General features: G+C 50.0%; 1 protein-coding gene across 2 annotated transcripts in view; it reads left to right on the top strand.

Moving 5' to 3' along the window:
- The window catches only part of EXOC6B (exocyst complex component 6B), a 320,629-nt gene that overhangs the window by 180,699 nt on the left and 116,309 nt on the right, over positions 1–23,621 (top strand). For both annotated transcript variants that reach the window (XM_053974945.1, XM_053974944.1), the window contains 6 exons: positions 14,356–14,439; positions 14,559–14,605; positions 17,826–17,946; positions 21,794–21,865; positions 22,189–22,286; positions 22,922–23,027. In XM_053974945.1, coding sequence (XP_053830920.1) covers positions 14,356–14,439; positions 14,559–14,605; positions 17,826–17,946; positions 21,794–21,865; positions 22,189–22,286; positions 22,922–23,027 — 528 coding nt within the window. The remainder of the gene's footprint in view (positions 1–14,355; positions 14,440–14,558; positions 14,606–17,825; positions 17,947–21,793; positions 21,866–22,188; positions 22,287–22,921; positions 23,028–23,621) is intronic.

The following is a 23,621-nucleotide window of genomic DNA, read 5'->3' as shown; positions in this document are numbered from 1 at the left end:
GAGACAGGACCTTTCCACCAGCCTCAACAGGCAGTTCTGGCAATTTGATTTCCTCCAGGCTTTCTTTTTTTCCCTCAAATCCTCAATTCCCTGGTTTTCCATCATGCTGCCAGTGGCAGTTTTCTGTCACGGGTGGCTTTGTCCTGCAAAAAAGAGGAGAAACCCTGATCATGTCCAAAATTTGTCTTTCTACTCCTGGTCCCCACATTCCAGCTGTTGCTTTCATGGTGATTCCCTGGAAAGAAGGGAAAAATCCCATTTTTTTTCCTCTCCTCTACAGCAGCAGGTCAGAAGGAGCATGGGATGGGGAGCTGGGGAACATCAGGATCTCTCTGAATTCCTTGGATTTAAGTGAGGAGAGTGGATTCCTCCCCTCCACAGGCTGTAAAAACATCCCATTTCTCAGCAAATTGGAGTTTCCTGCTTTTGGGAAAAGTGGAGCATCTGGAAAAGGGACTGAAGTGGGAGGAATCCTGGAATGGTTTGGGTTGGAAGGGATCTCAACTCCAGCCTTCCCATCCTTCGGATCCATCCGAGCCCTTTGCATCCCTGGTTTGGGATGGAAACTCCTCCTTTGCTGTCCCGACCCTGGCTCAGAGGTTGGGTTAATTAACGCTTAATTAGGAGCTGGGAAGGCTCTGGCAGGACCTGGCTGCTCCCAAATCCCTTTGGGAAGGCATTGCACGGATTGACACTGGATTCCCAAAGCCAGGCTCGTTCCTCAGGCTGTTTTCCCTCTTCCAACGCTGCTCCCTAATCAGATTTGTCAGGATCCGTGGGGAAAGGACGGGACAGGGATGGGACAGGGACAGGGACAGGGACAGGGACAGGATGGGAAGGACCCTCTCAGGTCACTGCAGGGCCACGCTCCGGGGCCACACCAACACAAACACAGCTCCCCTGGCCGAGGAGCCGAGCCCTGGCACCCCTCAGCACCTGTCCCAGGTGTGGGGTGATCCCAAAACTCCGGGATACCCCAAACCCCCCCATGCCTTGCCTCATCCCTGCCCCGCTCTCCCAATTTCCCCCCAACTTCCCAATTTCCACGGGATGTGCTGCCGGGCTCCAACATTAGAGGGCATCTCCTCCTCACGCTTTCATTCCTTATTTATTTTTGGTGTGTTTTGTTTTACTGCAGTGGGGCCTGTCCTTAAAAAGCCAGGAGAGCCTTTTCCCTGCTGTGCAGAGCAGCCAGATGGGAAGTGCAATATCCCGCTGCCCCTCATTACCGGGCCCTTGGAAAAGCTCCCCCCTTGCCACATGTGACCATATTAAAGTGGCCTTTGCAGCGTTTTCCCCCATATAAAACTGTCTTCACTCCTGCGGCCCAGGAGTTAAAAGGGAACTCCAGCTGCAGGCAGGAGGCTGAAATTAAAGGCTTTGCCCTGGACTAAATGGAAAATGGATATTGCTTCCCATATCCAGGCCTGGGAACAATGGGGCTGCGGGGTAATGGCCTGCTTTGCTGGGAGGAAGGAGCAGGGAGGAAGGGGGAAAAGGGGGAATCTCACCTTTTTCCCTCGTGGTTAACTCTTCCATGGCCGGTGGGGAGTGGGAGAAGCTGAGCCAGGAGCCTGGGCCGAGCGGTGCCTTTTGCAGCAGAGCTGAGGCAAAGCATCTTCCCCTGGAGAAAATGGGGTTTGAAACCATTCCCCCTGGAGAAAATGGGGTTTGAAACCTTTACTCCTGGAGAAAATGGGGTTTGAAACCATACCCCCAGAGAAAATGGGGTTTGAAACCATACCCCCAGAGAAAATGGGGTTTGAAACCTTTACTCCTGGAGAAAATGGGGTTTGAAACAATTCCACCAAGAGAAAATGGGGTTTGAAACCATTCCCCCCAGAGAAAATGGGGTTTGAAACCATTCCCCCCAGAGAAAATGGGGTTTGAAACCATTCCCCCTAGAGAAAATGGGGCTTGAAACCATTCCCTCAGGAGAGAACAGGGTTTGAAACCATTCCCCTCAAGAGAAAATGGGGTTTGAAACCTTTACTCCTGGAGAAAATGGGGTTTGAAACCATTCCTCCAGAGAGAATGGGGTGTGAAACCATTCCCTCTGGAGAGAACAGGGTTTGAAACCATTCCTCCCAGAGAAAATGGGCTTTGAAACCATTCCCCCTGGAGAAAATGGGGTTTGAAACCATTCCCCCCAGAGAAAATGGGGTTTGAAACCATTCCCTCAGGAGAGAACAGGGTTTGAAACCATTCCCCTCAAGAGAAAATGGGGTTTGAAACCTTTACTCCTGGAGAAAATGGGGTTTGAAAGCATTCCCTCCAGAGAGAATGGGGTTTGAAACCATTCCCTCTGGAGAGAACAGGGTTTGAAACCATTCCCCCTGGAGAGAAAATGGGGTTTGAAACCATTCCCCCTGGAGAAAATGGGGTTTGAAACCATTCCCCCCAGAGAAAATGGGGCTTGAAACCATTCCCTCAGGAGAGAACAGGGTTTGAAACCATTCCCCTCAAGAGAAAATGGGGTTTGAAACCTTTACTCCTGGAGAAAATGGGGTTTGAAAGCATTCCCCCCAGAGAAAATGGGGTTTGAAACCATTCCCTCTGGAGAGAACAGGGTTTGAAACCATTCCTCCCAGAGAAAATGGGCTTTGAAACCATTCCCCCTGGAGAGAAAATGGGGTTTGAAACCATTCCCCCAGAGAGAATGGGCTTTGAAACAATTCCCCCTGGAGAGAAAATGGGGTTTGATAGCATTCCCCCCAGAGAAAATGGGGTTTGAAACCATTCCCCCCAAAGAAAATGGGGTTTGAAACCATTCCCCCTGGAGAAAATGGGGTTTGAAACAATTCCCCCCAAAGAAAATGGGGTTTGAAACCATTCCCCCTGGAGAAAATGGGGTTTGAAACAATTCCACCAAGAGAAAATGGGGTTTGAAACCATTCCCCCCAGAGAAAATGGGGTTTGAAACCATTCCCCCCAGAGAAAATGGGGTATGAAACCATTCCCCCTGGAGAAAATGGGGTTTGAAGCCATACCCCCAGAGAAAATGGGGTTTGAAACCATACCCCCAGAGAAAATGGGGTTTGAAACCTTTACTCCTGGAGAAAATGGGGTTTGAAACCATTCCTCCAGAGAGAATGGGGTGTGAAACCATTCCCTCTGGAGAGAACAGGGTTTGAAACCTTTACCCCTGGAGAAAATGCGGTTTGAAACCATTCCCCTCAGAGAAAATGGGGTTTGAAACCATTCCCCTCAGAGAAAATGGGGTTTGAAACTATTCCCCCTGGAGAGAAAATGGGGTTTGAAACCATTCCCCCCAGAGAAAATGGGGTTTGAAACCATTCCCCCGGAGAAAATGGGGCTTGAAACCATTCCCTCAGGAGAGAACAGGGTTTGAAACCATTCCCCTCAAGAGAAAATGGGGTTTGAAACCTTTACTCCTGGAGAAAATGGGCTTTGAAACCATTCCCCCCAAAGAAAATGGGGTTTGAAACCATTCCCCATGGGGTTTAAAACCATTCCCCCTGGAGAGAACAGGGTTTGAAACCATTCCCTGACGCATTGGTGTCCGTGTGCTCCCTGTTTTCCCTGTGCTCCTTGTCCTTGTGTTCCCGAGCAGGCCTGGCCAGGAGCTCGGGCTCAGTGGGTCTGGAGAGGTCATTGGATCTGTTGGACCCAGATTACAAACTTTTTTTTTTTTCCCCCCTCTCTTGCTTTTTCTTTGTAAATTTTTGTTGCTTTCGAAGTTTGCTTTAAATGAACTTAGCCAAGCCCAGGATGGGAGAGAGGGAAGGGAGAGTTGGATTTTCCAGGTGAGGTTTCTGAGGCCCTGCCTGGTTCTTGGTTATTTCATGGAATGAGCTGGCTTAAAAGGGACCTTAAATCCCATCCAGTGCCACTCCCACTGTCCCAGGCTGCTCCAAGCCCTGGCCAACTTCTGGGATGGGGAGCCACAACCTCTCCTGACCCCTGGAGACTCCTTTCCTTTGGGATCACCTTTGCTTGGCCTCCTTCCTCTTCACCAGATCCCAGAGGATTTATTTTTAAGTGCGTGACTCTGAGCCCATTAAATCAGCTATTTCAAGCCCTGAAATACCCGAAATGCAAAATTCCCCCTGAAACTTGGGATTTACTGCTTAAAGAGGGAGCTGCTGCTTTTTCCAGGACACAGGTGGAGGTCAGGGCTGGGTGGAGGAGACCCAGCCACTCTCTCTTCCCCCCACGCAATTCCTGCTCCACTTCATCTCCGTGTTTTCGGTATCGAGGGGGTGTTTACAGTCAACAAGCAGGAGCCTCCTTTTTGATCCCAGCTTTCCCTGGCGAGCACCTGCGAGCGCGTCCATGCGCTCCGTGAGATTTGCTGGGAATATTTACGCTTTCCAAGCAGAGCATCTGCTCGGGAGTCGGACTCTTTGTGCCTCGTTAGTGGCTACCGGGCTTCTCTTATCTGCACAGATCTCCGGGGCACGTCAGGATGATTTTTTTCTGAGCTGCTTTTCTTGGCAGCTCTTCCCCTCACGGGTGGGAAGCTGTTTTGGTGAAGTGCTGGACCCTAAAAAAACCCCTGCCTGTTTCAGGGTGAAACATTTGAATTTCGGGGTGAAAAAGCAGTGGTTTGTAAGGTTTTAAAGCTCCTGTGCTGCTTGTGGTACCACGTGTCCCATCCAAGCTGCTGCGCCGAGCTGTTGAGCAATTGGGGTTGGGTTTGGGGTATTTCCATGGAATTCCAGGGTTATGAGTGGGGAGTAGGGATGGGATCCAGATTGGACTGAGTGGGTTTTTAGCATGAATGTGGTGTTTGGCACTTGCAGGCAAATTAAAATGGAGCCCTGAGCTGGGGCTGTCTCAGGCAGGTGAGGGTGACACAGCCCAGGGCTCTGCTGATGGTGTGAGGGGAAGGAAATCCTGATTTTTGCTGGAAGGAGACTGGAATTGCCTAAACCGTGAGAGAAACCCCTCAGAAATGGGATTTTGCCCCCAGATCTGGCCTTTCCTCCTCCCAGAACATGGGAGAGGGTTGGTGGTCGGGGCACTTGGAGCCCAGGCTGGGAGATGAGTGCTGTGTGGGATACTCAGAGGCTCCAGAGCAGCCTGGGGTGGAGGGATGGGGCCACCATCTCCCAGGATGGGGCCACCTGGCTGGGAAGGGACCTCAGGAGGGCTCCAATCCAACCTCCTGCCTGGAGCTGGGAGATCAGGACAGGTTTCTTAGGGATTTGTCCAGCCTGGCCTGGAAGGGTTCCAAGGATGGATTCTGGAATCCAGCTTTGTGATTTTTTTTTTTTCTGCTGCTTCGTGGAATCAGGGGATATTCTGAGTTGGAAGGGACTCACAAGGATCCAGCTCTGCAGGGAAGCATCCAGGGATCAAAACCCACAGCTTGGTGCTACCAGCACCCTGCTCCAACCAATCTCAGCGTTTTTTATTGTTCTCCTTGTGGAAAAAGTTCCTGTCTACCCAAAATTCCCATCTTCATCCACAGAGGAACTCCCAAACCACTGGTCCCCGGTTTGTGAGGAGTTCAGGGTTTCTCCCTTTCCACGAGGGACGTTTGGAATTTGTCCTTTTGGATGTCACCGTGTTGGGCTGTTCCTCCAGCCTGCCCAGACCTCTCCAGGCATGGGCCCTGCTGTGAGTCTGTCAAGTTTTCACCAAATTTGGGGACATGAAGTGGAGAGAGTCCAGGGCTCCTGCAGGGCTCCTTGTCCAGAGCTCCTGCAGGTCTTTGGTGAGGACGTGGAGGGAGCAGGTCCCAGAATTCCTGTTATTCCCAATCCCACTGGTCGTGGGCCCCATGGAAAGCTTTGCTGGTTGTCCCAGGCCAGGCTGGACACTGGGGCTGGAGCAGCCTGGGACAGTGGGAAGTTGTCCCTGCCATGGCAGGGGTGGCACTGGGGGGGGGATTTAAGGTCCCTTCCAACCCAAACCATTCCATGATTCCATGGTTTTAGTGGTGTTACATTGATAAATCCAGGTGGGTGCTGGGTTTAGGATTCTCCAAGCACGGAATTAAAGCCGGGTTCATCCCTGATTATTTAAACCAGAGCTGCAGTGATGGGACTGAGCTGCTCTGTGGGTGGTGGGGTACAAAAACCTCCTCCAGTGGGTGTAAAATTGGGCTGTTCTGGTGAATTTGGGCTGTGTCCATGGATTCTGTGGATTGATTTCCCTGGTGTCAGTAGATCCACAGTGAACTGGCACAAGCGGGGTTTTCCCAGGAGGAATCCTCTCAGCAGATCTTGCAGCACATCCCCTTCCTTGCTGTGGTCGTGATGGGATTTTAATGGAAGAGCTCAGAGGATTCACTGATTTTTAGGGAATGGTTAATGATGTTCCAGGTGGGAAGGGTTTGGGATGGCTCAGGCAGGAATATCCCACGGGAACGTTGGGTTATGGATACCCTGTGTTACCCAGGTAGGAAATATGTGAAGTGCACAAGGTGCATTCCTGCTGCCCACTGAGGAGGAATTGTGCTCCAAACCGTTGTCACCCGAATTCCCAAAGTCCCATCTCCCTGGGCATTTTAACGATTCCTGGAGAATAAAACCAGGAGCACATTTTTTCCTGGTGTCATCCCAGCTCGCTTGGCTCTCAGCTCCGCGCTGCTCCCGAATCCCGAAACATTTTTGGGTTTGTTCAGCTGCTGTTTTTGCTTTCTTGTGATTATCCTCTGTTTTCCCTTCTGTGGTGTTCATCCCCGCTCGTAATTATCCCCCTCTCCCTGCCAACTCTGTGAACTCCGGGGCTAATTTGAGCAGGAGAGTTCTGCCCGGTAATTTTACAAATATGAGGCGTTATTGAGGGTTTTTCCTGGACTGGTGATTACAAGGAATGGGTCCTTTGGGAGCCAGGAATCCTTTGGATTCCTCTGCTCCCTCGGAGGGGTTGGGAGCTGGGTGAAACTGGAATCAAAGCTGAATGGAAAAGGAGCAGCTCCTCTGCTCCGTGGAATGGCTGAGGTTGGAAAAGCCCTCCAGGATTGAATCCAGCTGTTCCAAGGCCACCACCATGTCCCCAAGTGCCACATCCACAGGCATGGGGACTCCAAACCTCCCTGGGTGCTGCCAATGCTCGACCACCCTTCCCACGAAGGAATTTTCCCAAATATCCAACCTAAACTTTCCCAACAGGCCGTTTCCTCCTGTTCTCTCCCTCAAACTGTGAGAGAGGAGCAGCCCTAAAACACAAATCCCACCTGGAGTTTCAGCTGGGGAGCCCAGAAAACTCAGGATCTCGTGCTTGGCTCTGGAATATTCTCGGTCTGGTCGATGTGTTCGTTTGGTTTTTTTGCTTTTTTGGGTTTTTTTTTATCCAGAGGGAAACAGGATTCAGGCGTGGAATTCAGAGGAGTAATGGATTATCTGGAGACCTGAGAAGCTGAATAGTGCTGAACAGATCAAACGTGGGAAACTGGGTGGTCTGAGCTCAAACTGCCACGACGAGGAAGAAATATTTTCCATTTGGAGGAGAATGTAATATGGCAGCAATGGGAATATCTGAGGAGATGAGGGAGGAATGCACTTAGGAGAAAGGGATGGAACTGAGAGGATGAAAAATGGGAGCAGGGTCACGAGAGGGGTTGTGGGGAGGACGAGGTTTTTGTTGGAGGAACCTCTTGTGAGAGAGTCCCTGACTCCTGGGGCAGCCAAAAATGGCTCAGGAAAGAGAACGCGGGGAGCGGTGCCGTGAGGGGATGGGTTTGGTCACGCTGGCAGGTCCCCGGGCCATAAATTTTGGGGAAACTGTTAAAATGTGAATAGGATTCTCTGATTTTCTTTTTGGGAATGGTTTCAAAGGGTTTTGCTGCTCCTTCCCTTCTGCTGCAGCTCCCTTTGTTGGGTTGGAACGAGGAGGTGGCACCCAAAACCTTCCGAGGCTGAGGAGAATCCAGCCAAGGATGGGGGTCAGGTTGTTGTGGGGCCTTCCTGCGGCATCTCCAGCCCAGCTCTGGTCACTTCTGCTTCTCCTGCCCGTGGAAAACACGTTTTTCCTCTGGAAGAGACTCCAAAGTAATTTGAACTTGCAGAGATTGTGGTGAAGCTGCTTCACCTTCCTCAGAGCCATCGGTAAAACCGGGATGGAGACGAAGCTGGGGTTTGTCCCCGTGGGGAAGGAGCTGAGGAGTGGGGTTGGGAATTTGGGCTCCTGTGCTCCCCTGAGCCCCAGGACCTGGGGAGTTCCCCCATCCTGGGCTGCTCCCGAGGAGCTGGTGGGGAAAATTCCCCATGGGAATGGTGGGGAGCTGCTGGAGAGAGCCCAGAGGAGACTCTGGGGCTGGAGCCCCTCTGCTCTGGAGCCAGGCTGGGAGAGCTGGGAATGTTCCCCTGGAGAAGGGAAAAATCCAGGGAATCCTCAGGGTCCTTGAAGGGGCTCCAGGAGAGCTGGAGAGGGACTGGGGACAAGGGACAGAGGGACAGGAGCCAGGGAATGGCTCCCAGTGGGAAAGGGGAGATTGGGCTGGGATCTTGGCAAGGAATTGCTGGGAGGGTGGGGAGGGGCTGGGCTGGAATTCCCAGATTTGCTGTGGGATCCCTGGACCCCTGGCAGTGCCCAAACCCAGGCTGGACATTGGGCTTGGATCCAGCTGGGATAGAGGGAGGTGTCCCTGCCCATGGAATGAGGAGATCTTTCAGTCCCACCCAAACCAATCTGGAATTCTGTGGAGTTGCTTGGACACGGCCGTGGTGGGACAGGTGTGGGGTGGCTCCTTGTCCTTTCTTTCCCGAGGGAAAGTGTGGATGAGCAGGCAGGGTCCTGGAGCCGGGGGGTGAGAGATGATCCCAGCTCTGCCTGGACTTGCTGCAGTCTCGGCAGAAACCTCCAAAATCTGCTCTTAAAACTGGTCTGAGGCCTCCTGCTCCTGGTGGGCCGCTCTCGGAGCATCCGACGTGTCCTTGAGGCCACCACAAAACACCGGGGGAACGGCAGCTTCTGCCAGCCCAGCGGTGAATTAATTACTCATTAATTTCGGGGGGATGTTGCACCATGAACGGGGGGTTTGGTGTGAGCATCCAGCCGTGGTGCTGCTGGTGGTGGCTCAGCCTCTGATGGTTCATTTATTAAAGAAATGCTTGAAAAAACACCTTCCGTTTTAAATTTGCCCCCCAAAATTCAATTATTAGTATTAAAGTCATTAAAATTCAATTATTATTATTGAAATAATTTCCTTCAGCTTAATGAGTGGCTTCACTCCAAGGTGTCACCAGGGCTGGGTTGATGAGGATGGAGATGGTCGGGGGGGGTTTGTGCTGCTCGTGGAGGTTTGGAGAACCAAGGCCCAGCAGAATTTAATAACCTAAATATAATAATCTATTTAGATTTAATAATCTAATTAATTTAAACCAATCCCTTTGGTTTGGTGCCTCAGTGGTGGGGTGGGAGTGGGACAATCCCTTTTTCCTTGGTTTTCCTCGTGGACAACACCAGGATCCTGAGAATCACCAAACTTCAGGCCTTGGAGAGGGGCTCAAAGGGAGATGGCTGCTCCCTGCACTGAATTTTTCACTTTTTAACTTCTGGCAGCTCCTAATTTTGTCCCTTGGTTTGATAAAATGGTAATGATCCTCCTCTTTCTGGGTCTGTAGATCCCTGATTTGTGCCTCGGGATCCTTTCCTGAGGGAAACAGCTTTTGGGAGCGTTGGGAAGACCTGACAGGGAAACGTCGATTCACAGTTTCTAAAATCTCTCTTAAAACATCAAATTTCTCATAGATGCAAGTTGGTCCTGAACCTGATCACAGGGGAAAAGCTGGGATTTGTGATCCAGCCAGGACCAAAAGCAGAATTCAAGGACAAAATCCACGTTCTGAATCTCCACATCCCCTTGCAGTGCACCTGCACAGCGGCAAGGCGGTTTTGGGGATGGATTTGAGCACCTAAAAAGGGTTTTAAAATGGATTTTAGGACCTAAGAAGGTTTTGGGGAATGGATTTTTGCACTTAGGAAGGTTTTGGGAATGGATTTTTGCACCTAGGAAGGTTTTGGGGATGGATTTTTGCATGTAAGAAAGTTTTGGGGATGGATTTTAGGACCTTAGAAGGTTTGTGGATGGATTTGAACACCTAAGAAGATTTTTGGGGATGGCTTTTTCTACCTAAGAAGGTTTTGGGGATGGATTTGAGCACCTAAGAATATTTTGGGGATAGATTTTAGGTTCTTAGAAGGTTTTGGGGGTGGATTTGAGCACCTAAGACAGTTTTGAGGATGAATTTTTGCACCTAAGACGGTTTTGGGGATGGATTTTAGGTTCTTAGAAGGTTTGGGGATGGATTTGAGCACCTAAGAAAGGATGAATTTTTGCACCTAAGACAGTTTTGGGGGTGGATTTTAGGATCTTAGAAGGTTTTGGGGGTGGATTTGAGCACCTAAGGAAGTTTTGAGGATGAATTTTTGCACCTAAGATGGTTTTGGGGATGGATTTTAGGTTCTTAGAAGGTTTGGGGATGGATTTGAGCACCTAAGAAAGTTTTGAGGATGAATTTTTGCACCTAAGACGGTTTTGGGGGTGGATTTTAGGATCTTAGAAGGTTTTGGGGGTGGATTTGAGCACCTAAGAAGGTTTTTTGGATGGATTTTTCTACCTAAAAAAGCTTTTTGGATGGATTTTGACACCTTTGGGAAGGGTAGAATTAGGTGGGAGAGCTCTGGGCACATCCCTGGGCTGATTCCTGCCGGAGCCTGGAGCTGCACTTGGAAAAACAAGGAGCAAGTCAGGCTATGGCTCCTCACAAGCCCTTGGAAGCTGAGGGCATCCCGAGGCAGCCTGGTTGTATAATGCCACAACAGCTGGAGAATCATTAAATTACCATCAGGTTTTGCTTTTAATTAATTTATTTTCTGGAGAGGAGCAGGTTGACAGCTGGTGCCTCGCTCAGGTGATATTTGTTGTTGCGTGTTGTTTGTTTTGTGAATTCTAAATGAGGCGCAGTTGGGTTGGTTTTATTTTTTCTTTCTTTTTTTTTTTTTTTTTTCTCTTTCTCTCTCTCCCTTGGCTCCAAACAGTTCAAAGCGAGACGTTGTCCCTTCCCTGAGATGTTTGTGATGCAATTTCAGACAGAAAACAGGGTGGGTGTGGGCAGGGATGAAACATCCAGGGCTGGATGGCCCGGGGGCCGGGGCGGGGGGCGAGCGTTGGAGCACATCCGTGGATTCCCTGGAGCTCCAGGATGGGGATGCTGAGCTGGAGCCTGGTTTGGTGCAAAAACCACCCCAGAGCCCAGCCCAGGGGTGATGGCCGTGGAAAGGGTTCAGCTGTGGGGATGGGAATCCTCTGGACACTCAGAGCCACAGCGAAGCTGGGAAAAATGAGCTCCAGAGTGCATTTCTCCCGGTGCTACGGGAGTGATCCCGTGAAATGCTGCGCCCCAAACACGTTCTGGAATTCCGTACCCCAAACAAGTTCGGGAATTCTGTACCCAAAATATGTTCTGGAATTCTGTGCCCCAAACACATTCTGGAATTCTGTACCACAAACACATTCTGGAATTCTGTACATCAAACACATTCAGGAATTCTGTGCCCCAAACACATTCAGGAATTCTGTACCCCAAACATGTTCTGGAATTCTGTGCCCCAAACACATTCTGGAATTCTGTGCCCCAAACACGTTCTGGAATTCTATGCCCCAAATATGTTCTGGAATTCTGTGCCCCAAACACATTCTGGAATTCTGTATCCCAAACACGTTCTGGAATTCTGTACCCCAAACACATTCTGGAATTCTGTACCCCAAACACGTTCTGGAATTCTGTAGCCCAAACACGTTCTGGAATTCTGTGCCCCAAATATGTTCTGGAATTCTGTAGCCCAAACACGTTCTGGAATTATGTATCCCAAACATGTTCCGGAATTCTGTACCCCAAATATGTTCTGGAATTCTGTACCCCAAACATGTTCAGGAATTCTGTAGCCCAAACACGTTCTGGAATTATGTATCCCAAACATGTTCCGGAATTCTGTACCCCAAATATGTTCTGGAATTCTGTACCCCAAACATGTTCTGGAATTCTGTGCCCCAAACACATTCTGGAATTCTGTGCCCCAAACACATTCTGGAATTCTGGGCCCCAAACACGTTCCTGAATTCTGTACCCCAAACACATTCTGGAATTCTATGACCCAAACACATTCTGGAATTCCGTACCCCAAACACGTTCTGGAATTCTGTACCCAAAATATGTTCTGGAATTCTGTGCCCCAAACACATTCTGGAATTCTGGGCCCCAAACACGTTCCTGAATTCTCTTCCCCAAACACATTCTGGAATTCTGTGACCCAAACACATTCTGGAATTCCGTACCCCAAACACGTTCTGGAATTCTGTACCCCAAACACATTCTGGAATTCTGTGCCCCAAACACGTTCTGGAATTCTGTGCCCGAAATATGTTCTGGAATTCTGTACATCAAACACATTCAGGAATTCTGTACCCCAAACACGTTCTTGAATTCTGTGCCCCAAACACATTCTGGAATTCTGTACCCCAAACACGTTCTGGAATTCTGTACCCCAAACACGTTCTGGAATTCTGTGCCCCAAACACGTTCTGGAATTCTGTAGCCCAAACACATTCTGGAATTCTGTACCCCAAATATGTTCTGGAATTCTGTACCCCAAACACATTCTGGAATTCTGGGCCCCAAACACGTTCCTGAATTCTGTACCCCAAACACATTCTGGAATTCTGTGCCCCAAATATGTTCTGGAATTCTGTACCCCAAACACATTCTGGAATTCTGGGCCCCAAACACATTCAGGAATTCTGTGCCCCAAACACGTTCTGGAATTCTGTACCCCAAACATGTTCTGGAATTATGTATCCCAAACATGTTCCGGAATTCTGTACCCCAAACACATTCTGGAATTCTGTACCCCAAACACGTTCTGGAATTCTGTGCCCCAAACACATTCTGGAATTCTGTACCCCAAACATGTTCTGGAATTCTGTGCCTCAAACACGTTCTGGAATTCTGTGCCCCAAACACATTCTGGAATTCTGTACCCCAAACATGTTCTGGAATTCTGTGCCTCAAACACGTTCTGGAATTCTCTGCCCCAAACACATTCTGGAATTCTTTACCCCAAACACGTTCTGGAATTCTGTACCTCAAACACATTCTGGAATTCTGTGCCCCAAACACGTTCTGGAATTTACAGAATCCCAGGAGGGCTTGGTTGGAAGGACCTTTCGGGGCCATCCATGGGTAGGGAATTTTCAGCTATCCCGGGGTGCTCCAAGCCCTGCCCAAGCTGGCCTTTAATTCCCTGTTTGTGTCTTTGGTGTGTTTTGGCCCCCCATTCTCTTTGCTGGCGCCATCATTGGTTGTTTCATGGATCAATAAATCCAACATTTGTCCAGATTATGGACAGAGCAGCTAGAAAGCAGCTGGACACATCCCTCTGTATCCCAGGGACTGGGCACGGAGCGTTCCTGTGCCTGAGCAGTCGGGGTTGGACTCGGTGTTTTCGGATAAACTCTTTACACTCTGATACTTGAATGGAATGTTGGAGGAAAGTTCCACATTTGTGCTGGAGGGACACGAGGTTGGACATTGAATGTCCCAGCTGGGGGTGGCAGCAGGGCCAGGGCAGTGTCCTTGTCCCCTGTGCAGAGCCCTGGAGGGGCTGGAGCGAGGCCAGGGCAGGGAATGGAGCTGGGAAGGGGCTGGGGAGTTCCTGAGGGAGCTGGGAAGGGGCTGGAGAATTCCTGAGGGAGCTGGGAAGGAGCTGGAGAGCTCCTGAGGGAGCTGGGAAGGGGCTGGAGAATTCCTGAGGGAGCTGAGAAGGGGCTGGAGAATTCCTGAGGGAGCTGGGAAGGGACTGGAGAGTTCCTGAGGGAGCTGGGAAGGGGCTGGAGAGCTCCTGAGGGAGCTGGGAAGGGGCTGGAGAATTCCTGAGGGAGCTGGGAAGGGGCTGGAGAATTCCTGAGGGAGCTGGGAAGGGGCTGGAGAGTTCCTGAGGGAGCTGGGAAGGGGCTGGGGAATTCCTGAGGGAGCTGGGAAGGGGCTCAGCCTGGAGCAAAGGAGGCTCAGGGGGGACCTTGTGGCTCTGCACAGCTCCTGCCAGGAGGGGACAGCCGGGGGGTCGGGCTGGGAACAGGGAACAGGGACAGGAGGAGAGGGAACGGCCTCAGGGGAGCCTCAGGGTGGGCACTGGGAGGAATTTCCCCATGGAAAGGGGGCTCAGGAATTGGAAGTGCCCAGGGAGGTTTGGAGTCTCCATCCCTGAGGGATTTCACACCCCGTGGATGTGGCACTGGGGGACGCGGGGCAGCGCTGGGCACGGTTGGACTCACGGATCTCCGAGGGCTTTTCCCACCTCAGCGATTCCATGATTTACATTCCCAAGTGACCTCTTCCTGCACATCCTGAGGGCTGGAATGACCCTTTCCTGTTTTTCCAGGGAGCCCGGGAGACCTTTGAGAGCTACTACAGGAAGCAGAGGAGAAAACAAGCGCGGCTGGTGCTGCAGCCTCCCTCCAACATGGTCAGTTTGTCCTGGAATGTCATTCCCGGGCTCCCACCACCCCTGGCTCATCCCTAAAATCCCCGCCTTGCCCTCGGCCACCTGGGCTTTAACCTCCTCTCCCTCTCTCTTTGTTGCAGCACGAAACTTTAGATGGCTACAGGAAGTATTTCAATCAAATTGTAGGGTAGGTGCTCCTTTTATACACGGCCCTGCTAAAAATGGGTGTCCTGGGCTGCTGAGGAGCCCCAAAAAAATAAAAAAAAAAAAAAGCCACGGGAAAGGAGGGAATGTTGGTATTTTTGGTGGTCCTCGAAGCCAAAACAGGACAAAAAAAAAAAAAAACAAAAAAAAAACAAACAAAAAAAAAAGGTGGTTTGTGCTTTTTGAGTGTTGTAAAGTGAATTTTATCCGCTTTGCTGTGTCGCTGGGGGGAGCGGGGAGGGACGTGCCAGCTCTTGTGGCAGCCTCTGAATTTCTGTGGATTTCTGGGAATTTCTACAAATTTCTGGGAATTTCTTGTAATTTCCGCAAATTCCCATGAATTTCTTGGAATTTCTGGGGATTTCTTGGAATTTCCACAAATTTCTACAAATTTATTGGAATTTCTTGGGATTTCTGTGGATTTCTGTGAATTTCTTGGAATTTCTGGGAATTACTTGGAATTTCTATGGATTTCTGTGGATTTCTGTGGATTTCTGGGAATTTCCATAAATTTCTTGGAATTTATTGGAATTTCTTGGGATATCTGTGGATTTCTGTGAATTTCTTGGAATTTCTGGGAATTACTTGGAATTTCTGTGGATTTCTGTGGATTTCTGGGAATTTCCATAAATTTCTTGGAATTTCTTGGAATTTCTGTGGATTTCTGTGGATTTTCTTGGAATTTCTGGGAATTTCTTGGAATTTCTGCGGATTTCTGGGGATTTCTGGGAATTTCTTGGAATTTCCACAAATTTCTACAAATTTCTACAAATTTCTTGGAATTTCTGTGGATTTCTTGGAATTTCTTGGAATTTCTGGGGATTTCTTGGAATTTCTACAAATTTCTGGGAATTTCTTGGAATTTCCACAAATTTCTACAAATTTCTTTGAATTTCTTGGAATTCTTGGAATTTCTGTGGATTTCTGGGAATTTCTTGGAATTTCTGTGGATTTCTGGGAATTTCCATAAATTTCTTGGAATTTCTTGGAATTTCTGTGGATTTCTGTGGCTTTTCGAGGAATTTCTGGGAATTTCTTGGAATTTCTGCGGATTTCTGGGGACTTCTGGGAATTTCCATGAATTTCCACAAATTTCTTGGAATTTCTTGGAATTTCTTGGAATTTCTTGGAATTTCTGTGGATTTCTGTGGCTTTTCTTGGAATTTCTGGGAATTTCTTGGAATTTCTGCGGATTTCTGGGGACTTCTGGGAATTTCCATGAATTTCCACAAATTTCTTGGAATTTCTTGGAATTTCTGTGAATTTCTGTGAACTTCTGTGAATTTCTGTGAATTTCTTGGAATTTCTGTGGATTTCTGTGGATTTGAGGATAAATGATCCCTGTGTTTTATGTGCATCTTCTTGCCCCGCTAATGACATGAATGGGCCCCCTGCCTTAATGATTGTGGAATGTTGAATAATTAATCCTTAATAATTATTTTCCTGCTGAAGGAGGTGATTCTCTACTCCCCAGCGCTGCTTTTTTTGCCACGCTCAGATTTGAACAAAAGTCTTCCCAAACTGAGCTCCGAGAGGAGAATTCCAAAGGCTGCTGGTCCAAAAAAAAATGGGATAGGATTTGTTCTTTCTTCAGCTAATAATGAGAATAATTTCAACACCTAATTGCGACCACCACAAATTCCACGTGTGCCGCTCCCTGCTCCTGGCCTGGATTTCCTTGGGGAAAAAAAACCACCTGGAAATTGATGTGTCACCATTTGAAATGCCCACTCCCACCCTTAATTCCCGGGAAAACTCTTTCTTTTGGAGCAGCAGAGCTGATTAACTGGAGATTGGAGCAAATGGATTGTCGGGAAATGGCTGGGAGCACGTGGTGGGCTGGGTGGGAGACGGGATTTTCCCTGGAGTTCAGGCATTTTTCCCTGCACTTCCCACATTTTTCCCTGCAGATAAAGCATTTTTCCCTGCACTTAAAGCAGTTTTCCTTGCAGATAAATCAATTTTCCCTGCAGATAAAGCAATTTTCCCTGCACTTAAAGCAATTTTCCCTGCAGATAAAACATTTTTCCCTGCAGATAAAGCGTTTTTCCCTGCAGATAAAGAGTTTTTCCCTGCAGATAAAGCGTTTTTCCCTGCAGATAAAGCAATTTTCCCTGCAGATAAAGCGTTTTTCCCTGCACTTAAAGCAGTTTTCCCTGCAGATAAAGCAATTTTCCCTGCAGATAAAGCGTTTTTCCCTGCAGATAAAGAGTTTTTTTCCCGCAGATAAACTGTTTTTTCCCTGCAGATAAAGCATTTTTCCTTGCAGATAAAATATTTTTCCCTGCAGATAAACTGTTTTTTCCCTGCAGATAAACTGTTTTTTCCCTGCAGATAGAGTTTTTCCCTGCACTTAAAGCATTTTTCCTTGCAGATAAAGCAGTTTTCCCTGCAGATAAAGCATTTTTCCCTGCAGATAAAGCATTTTGCTTGCAGATAAAGCATTTTTCCCTGCAGATAAAACATTTTCCCTGCAGATAAAGTGTTTTTCCCTGCACTTCCAACATTTTTCCCTGCAGATAAAGCAATTTTCCCTGCAGATAAAACATTTTTTCCCTGCAGATAAAACATTTTTTCCCTGCAGATAGAGTTTTTCCCTGCACTTAAAGCAGTTTTCCCTGCAGATAAAACAGTTTTCCCTGCAGAAAAGCAGTTTTTCCTGCAGATAAACTGTTTTTTCCCTGCAGATAAAGCATTTTTCCCTGCAGATAAAACATTTTCCCTGCAGATAGAGTTTTTCCCTGCAGATAAAACATTTTCCCTGCAGATAAAGCGTTTTTCCCTGCAGATAAAATGTTTTTCCCTGCAGATAAAGCAGTTTTCCCTGCAGATAAAACGTTTTTCCCTGCAGATAAAGCATTTTTCCCTGCAGTCAGAGCGTTTTCCCCGCCTGTGGTGGGATTGCTGCTGGCTGGGGCAGAGTTTAATCCGCGGCTCTTGTGGGAATAACGAGGTGCAGAACTCGTGGAGGGGGAATTCTGCCTTTGTGTACACCCAGAGCGGCACCAGGGGGGCTTCAACTCCCTCCCCCAACCCAGTGAAATTAAAAATGAGGGAATAAAGTGCTTGGAGCTGCCTGGCTTTGACAGATCCCTCAAACCCCGGAGCCCGCGGGCGCTCCGACCTCCAACCCGAGGGGGCTCGGGGATGCCCTTTGACCCCCCCTCAGATTTGAAGTTCTGGTGGCGTTTGCTGCGTTCCAGGTTTTTCGTGGTGGAGGATCACATCCTGCACACGACCCAGGGCCTGGTCAACCGGGCCTATATTGATGAGCTGTGGGAGATGGCCCTGTCCAAAACCATCGCGGCCCTGAGGACCCACTCCGTGAGTAAAAGCCCTGCAGAGCTCAGCTGTTGCTTGACTGTCCTTGACGTGCTGCAATTCTGCCTTTTTTTTCTATTTCCCCCCTCAGGATTCTTTGTTTTCCCTCTTTTCCAATGAGTGTTTAAAAGAGCGACACAGACACGCTGATAATTCTCTTGCTCCGGGTTTTTTTAGCCTCTTGGTTGGCTGCATTTCCCTGCCGAACTCGAGATTTCGAGGGGTAAAACGGTGGTTTTGTGTTTTCATCACTATTTCATTCAGAGTTTTTGAGGAGCAGCGGCAGAGGGAGTTGATTTGTCCCAAAAAACTGGGGGATTAAAGCATCTTTTTGGCACCCCGAAGCACGACCGTGTTTGATGCAGAACCAGAGGATCCCAGGGTGGTTTGGGTTGGAAGGGACCTTAGAGATTGCCTTGATCCCTTAAATTTCATGGCTGAGAAATGGGCTGGAAAATGGGCTGAAAATGGTCTGAGAAATGGGCTGAAAAACCAAATCCAGAGAGAGAACCCCAGGAGAGAGCCAGGAGCACCTTGGGTGAAAATATGGGAAAAGATGGACACAGATACCAGGCTTGGAGCAGTGGAAGGAGGTGGAACCAGATGGGTTTGAAGGTCCTTTCCACCCCAAACCATTCCATGGCTCTTGCTGGAGGTGGATCTCTCTGGGATGAGGGACCCCAGAAGATTCCTGGTGTTCTCCATTCCCATCCAGGTGACTGGAAAGCAGATTTTTCCCAAAAAACTGGGGGGTATGAAAAGCATCTTTTTGGCACCAAGGATCAGAGAATCCCAGAGTGGTTTGGGTTGGAATCCCTGAGTGATTTGGGTTGGAAGAGACCTTAGAGATTGCCTTGATCCCTTAAATTTCATGGCTGAGAAATGGGCTGGAAAATGGGCTGAGAAACCAAATCCATGGAGACAGAACCCCAGGAGAGAGCCAGGAGCACCTTGGGTGAAAATATGGGAAGAGATGGACACGAACACCAGGCTTGGAGCATCCTGGTGCCGTGAACAGAGGTGGAACCAGATGGGTTTGAAGGTCCTTTCCACCCCAAACCATTCCATGGCTGTTCCTGGAGCTGGATCTCTCTGGGATGAGGGACTGCAGGAGATTCCTGGTATTCTCCATCCCCATCCCCATCCACGTGACTGGAAAGTAGATTTTTCCCAAAAAACTGTGGCATAAAGCATCTTTTTGGCACCCCAAAGCACGACCTTGTTCAAGAGAGGATTGGAGAATCCCAGCGTGGTTTGGGTTGGAAGAGACCTTAGAGATCATCTTGAGCCCTTACATTTCATGGCTCAGAAATGGGCTGGAAAAGCAAATCCAGGGAGACAGAACCCCAGGAGAGAGCCAGGAGCACCTTGGGTGAAAATATGGGAAAAGATGGACACAGATACCAGGCTTGGAGCAGTGGAAGGAGGTGGAACCAGATGGGTTTGAAGGTCCTTTCCACCCCAAACCATTCCATGGCTCTTGCTGGAGGTGGATCTCTCTGGGATGAGGGACCCCAGGAGATTCCTGGTGTTCTCCATTCCCATCCAGGTGACTGGAAAGTAGATTTTTCCCAAAAAACTGGGGGGTATGAAAAGCATCTTTTTGGCACCAAGGATCAGAGAATCCCAGAGTGGTTTGGGTTGGAATCCCTGAGTGGTTTGGGTTGGAAGAGACCTTAGAGATTGCCTTGATCCCTTAAATTTCATGGCTGAGAAATGGGCTGGAAAATGGGCTGAGAAACCAAATCCAGGGAGACAGAACCCCAGGAGAGAGCCAGGAGCACCTTGGGTGAAAATATGGGAAGAGATGGAGACGAACACCAGGCTTGGAGCATCCTGGTGCCGTGAACAGAGGTGGAACCAGATGGGTTTGAAGGTCCTTTCCACCCCAAACCATTCCATGGCTGTTCCTGGAGCTGGATCTCTCTGGGATGAGGGACTGCAGGAGATTCCTGGTGTTCTCCATTCCCATCCCCATCCAGGTGACTGGAAAGTAGATTTTTCCCCAAAAACTGGGGGGTTAAAGCGTCTTTTTGGCACCCCAAAGGACGTCCTTGTTCAATAGAGGATTGGAGAATCCCAGCGTGGTTTGGGTTGGAAGAGACCTTAGAGATCATCTTGAGCCCTTACATTTCATGGCTCAGAAATGGGCTGGAAAAGCAAATCCAGGGAGACAGAACCCCAGGAGAGAGCCAGGAGCACCTTGGGTGACAATATGGGAAAAGATGGACACAGATACCAGGCTTGGAGCAGTGGAAGGAGGTGGAACCAGATGGGTTTGAAGGTCCTTTCCTCCCCAAACCATTCCATGGCTCTTGCTGGAGCTGGATCTCTCTGGGATGAGGGACCCCAGGAGATTCCTGGTGTTCTCCATCCCCATCCCCATCCACGTGACTGTAAAGTAGATTTTTCCCAAAAAACTGGGACCTAAAGCATCTTATTGGCACACAGGATCAGAGAATCCCAGCGTGGTTTGGGTTGGAAGAGACCTTAGAGATCATCTTGATCCCTTAAATTTCATGGCTGAGAAATGGGCTGGAAAATGGGCTGAAAATGGTCTGAGAAATGGGCTGAGAAACCAAATCCAGAGAGAGAGCCAGGAGCACCTTGGGTGGGAACGGACACGGACCTCTCTGATGAGCCTGGATCTCTCTGGGATGAGGGACCCCAGAAGATTCCTGGTGTTCTCCATCCCCATCCAGGTGACTGCAAAGTCGCCTCCTTCCCTGCCGAGCTCCTGTGCTACCAGAGGGGATAAACACCAACCCCCACCCCCCACCCCGGGGCTGCAAACCTGTGTTTGTTTTTGTTTCGAGTGGGATTTTCTCCGAGCTGGAAGCGGGAGGCTGAGCCAGGCCCAGCCACGGGGGTTTTTTTTTTTTTTTTTTGGTGTTCCCAGCTTTGTTGCCACGCAGGTTGTTTCAAGCGGTGCCAAAAGGAACGCTCGGAGTGGCTGCCAGGGGAGGCTTTGTCAGCGATCACGAAACGTTCCGTGATTCCCCAACCTTGTGGCACTCCCAGTTCAACCAGTGCCCTGCATCCCTAGCTGGGATTTGAGGGAGGGTCTCACCTTGCTGAGGTGATTTCGATCCTTCCAAGGCAGACAAATTTATCCCTGGATTTTCCTCCTCGCCGCAGACAGGGACATCTTTAATCACTTGTGATGCTTCAGGGCATTATCTTCCTTCCTGACTCTCCTTTTTGGACAGGGAGATGGAAAACGTGTGTCTCCCAGTCCTTCCCTCTGATTAATGGAGCCGTTCCTCCTGGAGTTTCCAGCGACTCTCCCTTTCCAGCCTGGGATCACTGATTCTATATTTGGGCAGCCTCTGTCTCAAACTTCACATTTTTCAGCACGGCGAGGGATTTTTGGCTGCTCTTGGGAAGCCTGGGGGGGGCACTGGGGTGGCTCTGGGGACGCTGAGCTGTGTCTGAGGGGGTTTGGAGCGGGATAAATCCCCGTGCTGGAGCTGGAACCCGGCGTGTTTTCCCTCAGCCGGGGCCGTGGACGCCTGGCTGAGATGCTTCATTACCGTCAGACACAACACGGTAAATTTTAAATGAGAGGCGCTGTCCTCGCCCCGCGGTGACAACGCCGTGGGAGCCATCTCCTCTCGCTGCCCAGCAGCTCCTGGGCAGTTTTAGACACACCTCAGGTATCTCTGGGGCAGCCCAAAGCCTTCTCCAGCCCCGAGGGCAGAGACAGCCTTATCAGCCCTGGCTGGGGGTGACGCTGCTGCTCCTGGGCAGCTCTTATCAGTGCTCAGGGGTTGGGGGTCAGGGCTCAGGGCAGGGCTTGGGCCGTGCCACGCAGTCACGGCCGTGTTTTCCTCTCTGCCCTCCTCTCCAGTCCTACTGCTCCGACCCCAGCCTGGTGTTGGACCTCAAGAACCTCATTGTGCTCTTCGCCGACACGCTCCAGGTACGTGGGGCCTCTCCTGGTGCTCCCAGCTTGTCCAGCAGTGCTCCGGTGCCTGAGCTGGGCTGCCCGAGCTCCCTTTTTGGCGTTTCTGGGCGTGGATCACCTGAGGGACACGGTTTGGTCCGTGCCAGGACCAAGCTTGGCCACCTCAGCCAGCCCTTGGGCCTGGGACAGCTCTGGGTGCTGCTCCCTTGGTCAGTCACCCCCTAAACCCCTCCAGCTGCACCGGGCGTGGTGCTAGAGGAGGATTTGGCCCTGTTAAATACAGACAGCAATCCCCAGCTGCCTGGTGGTGGCTTCATTCCCTTCCCTGCTGCTCCCAGGGCTACGGCTTCCCCGTGAACCAGCTCTTCGACATGCTGCTGGAGATCCAGGACCAGTACAGCGAGACCCTGCTGAAGAAATGGGCTGGGGTGTTCAGGTGAGGGGCTCCCGAAGAACCTCCTGGCACTCCTCTCACTGAGGGGCTCTGGCCCCTGCGTGGAAGCTTTTGAGGGGTTAATTGTAGAATTGTGGATGGGTTGGGTGGGAAGGGACTGTAAAGCCCATCCAGGGCTGCCCCTGCCGTGGAGCTGCTGGAATAAATCCAGAGAAGACCCCGGAGCTGCTGCAGGGCTGGAGCCAGGCTGGGAGAGCTGGGAATGTTCCCCTGGAGAAGGGAAAAATCCAGGGAATCCTCAGAGTCCCTGAAGGGGCTCCAGGAGAGCTGGAGAGGGACTGGGGACAAGGGACAGAGGGACAGGAGCCAGGGAATGGCTCCCAGTGGGAAAGGGGAGATTGGGCTGGGATCTTTTGAAGGAATTGCTGGCTGGGAGGGTGGGGAGGGGCTGGGCTGGAATTCCCAGATTTGCTGTGGCTGCCCCTGGATCCCTGGCAGTGCCCAAGGCCAGGTGGGATCCACCTGGGACAGTGGGAGGTGTCCCTGCCCATGGATGGGGTTGGGAATGGGATGGGATTTAAGGTCTCTTCCCATCCAAACTGTTCCGGGAGATGGGAGCTGTGCAAGAAAACTTCCCCCTCACAGCTGTCTCCCTAACTCTTCTTTTCTTTTCCCAGAAATATCCTTGACTCAGATAACTACAGCCCCATCCCGGTGTCAAATGAAGAAGTTTATAGGAAAATCGTTGGACAGTTCCCATTCCAGGATGCTGAACTTGAAAAGGTAAATCTTGGAATGGGGAGAATGGCCTGGCTTGGCTGCTGGGGCAGGAGAACCCCACACTCTTTGTGGGCATGGAAAGGATCCAAAAAACCCCTAAATCAACCCCCTAACCCAAACTAACAATAAAAGAGAAAGGAAAACGATAGGAAAGAAGAAATATTCCTCCCATGGGATGCATTTCTCCTGGTGTGGATGAGGGAAGTGGGATTTGTGTTCCTCTCAGAGTGTTCTGTCACACAGGTAGAAATATCCACTTCCAGTGGCATTTTATTCCCATTTTTTTGGACCCTGGGATTGACCTCTATTGGTTTTAGTCTCATATTTAGAGAAAAAGAGCTCAAAAAAGTGGTGGATTTTGGCCTTCTCACAAGCGTGTGCTTGGAAAACCAAAGTGTGTCCAGGTGTCCCCTAAATCCTAAATCCTGCCTGGCCCCGTGCTCCACACCAGACAGGCAGCAAGTCCAGCCCTGGTGATCCCAGTCAAGGGTTCAGATTTCTGTGTCCTGCCCCAAAATTCAGTCCTGGGGTTCAGCTGCTCCCTGCACCTCCCAGCTCTGAGTGCGGGCAGTAAAAATTGGCAACGGTTGGTGTTGG

Source organism: Vidua macroura, chromosome 4 (genome assembly GCF_024509145.1).
Source record: "Vidua macroura isolate BioBank_ID:100142 chromosome 4, ASM2450914v1, whole genome shotgun sequence".
NCBI lineage: Eukaryota > Metazoa > Chordata > Aves > Passeriformes > Viduidae > Vidua > Vidua macroura.
Note: the sequence above shows the minus strand (reverse complement) of the source record. Positions and strands in the feature narration are given on the sequence as shown.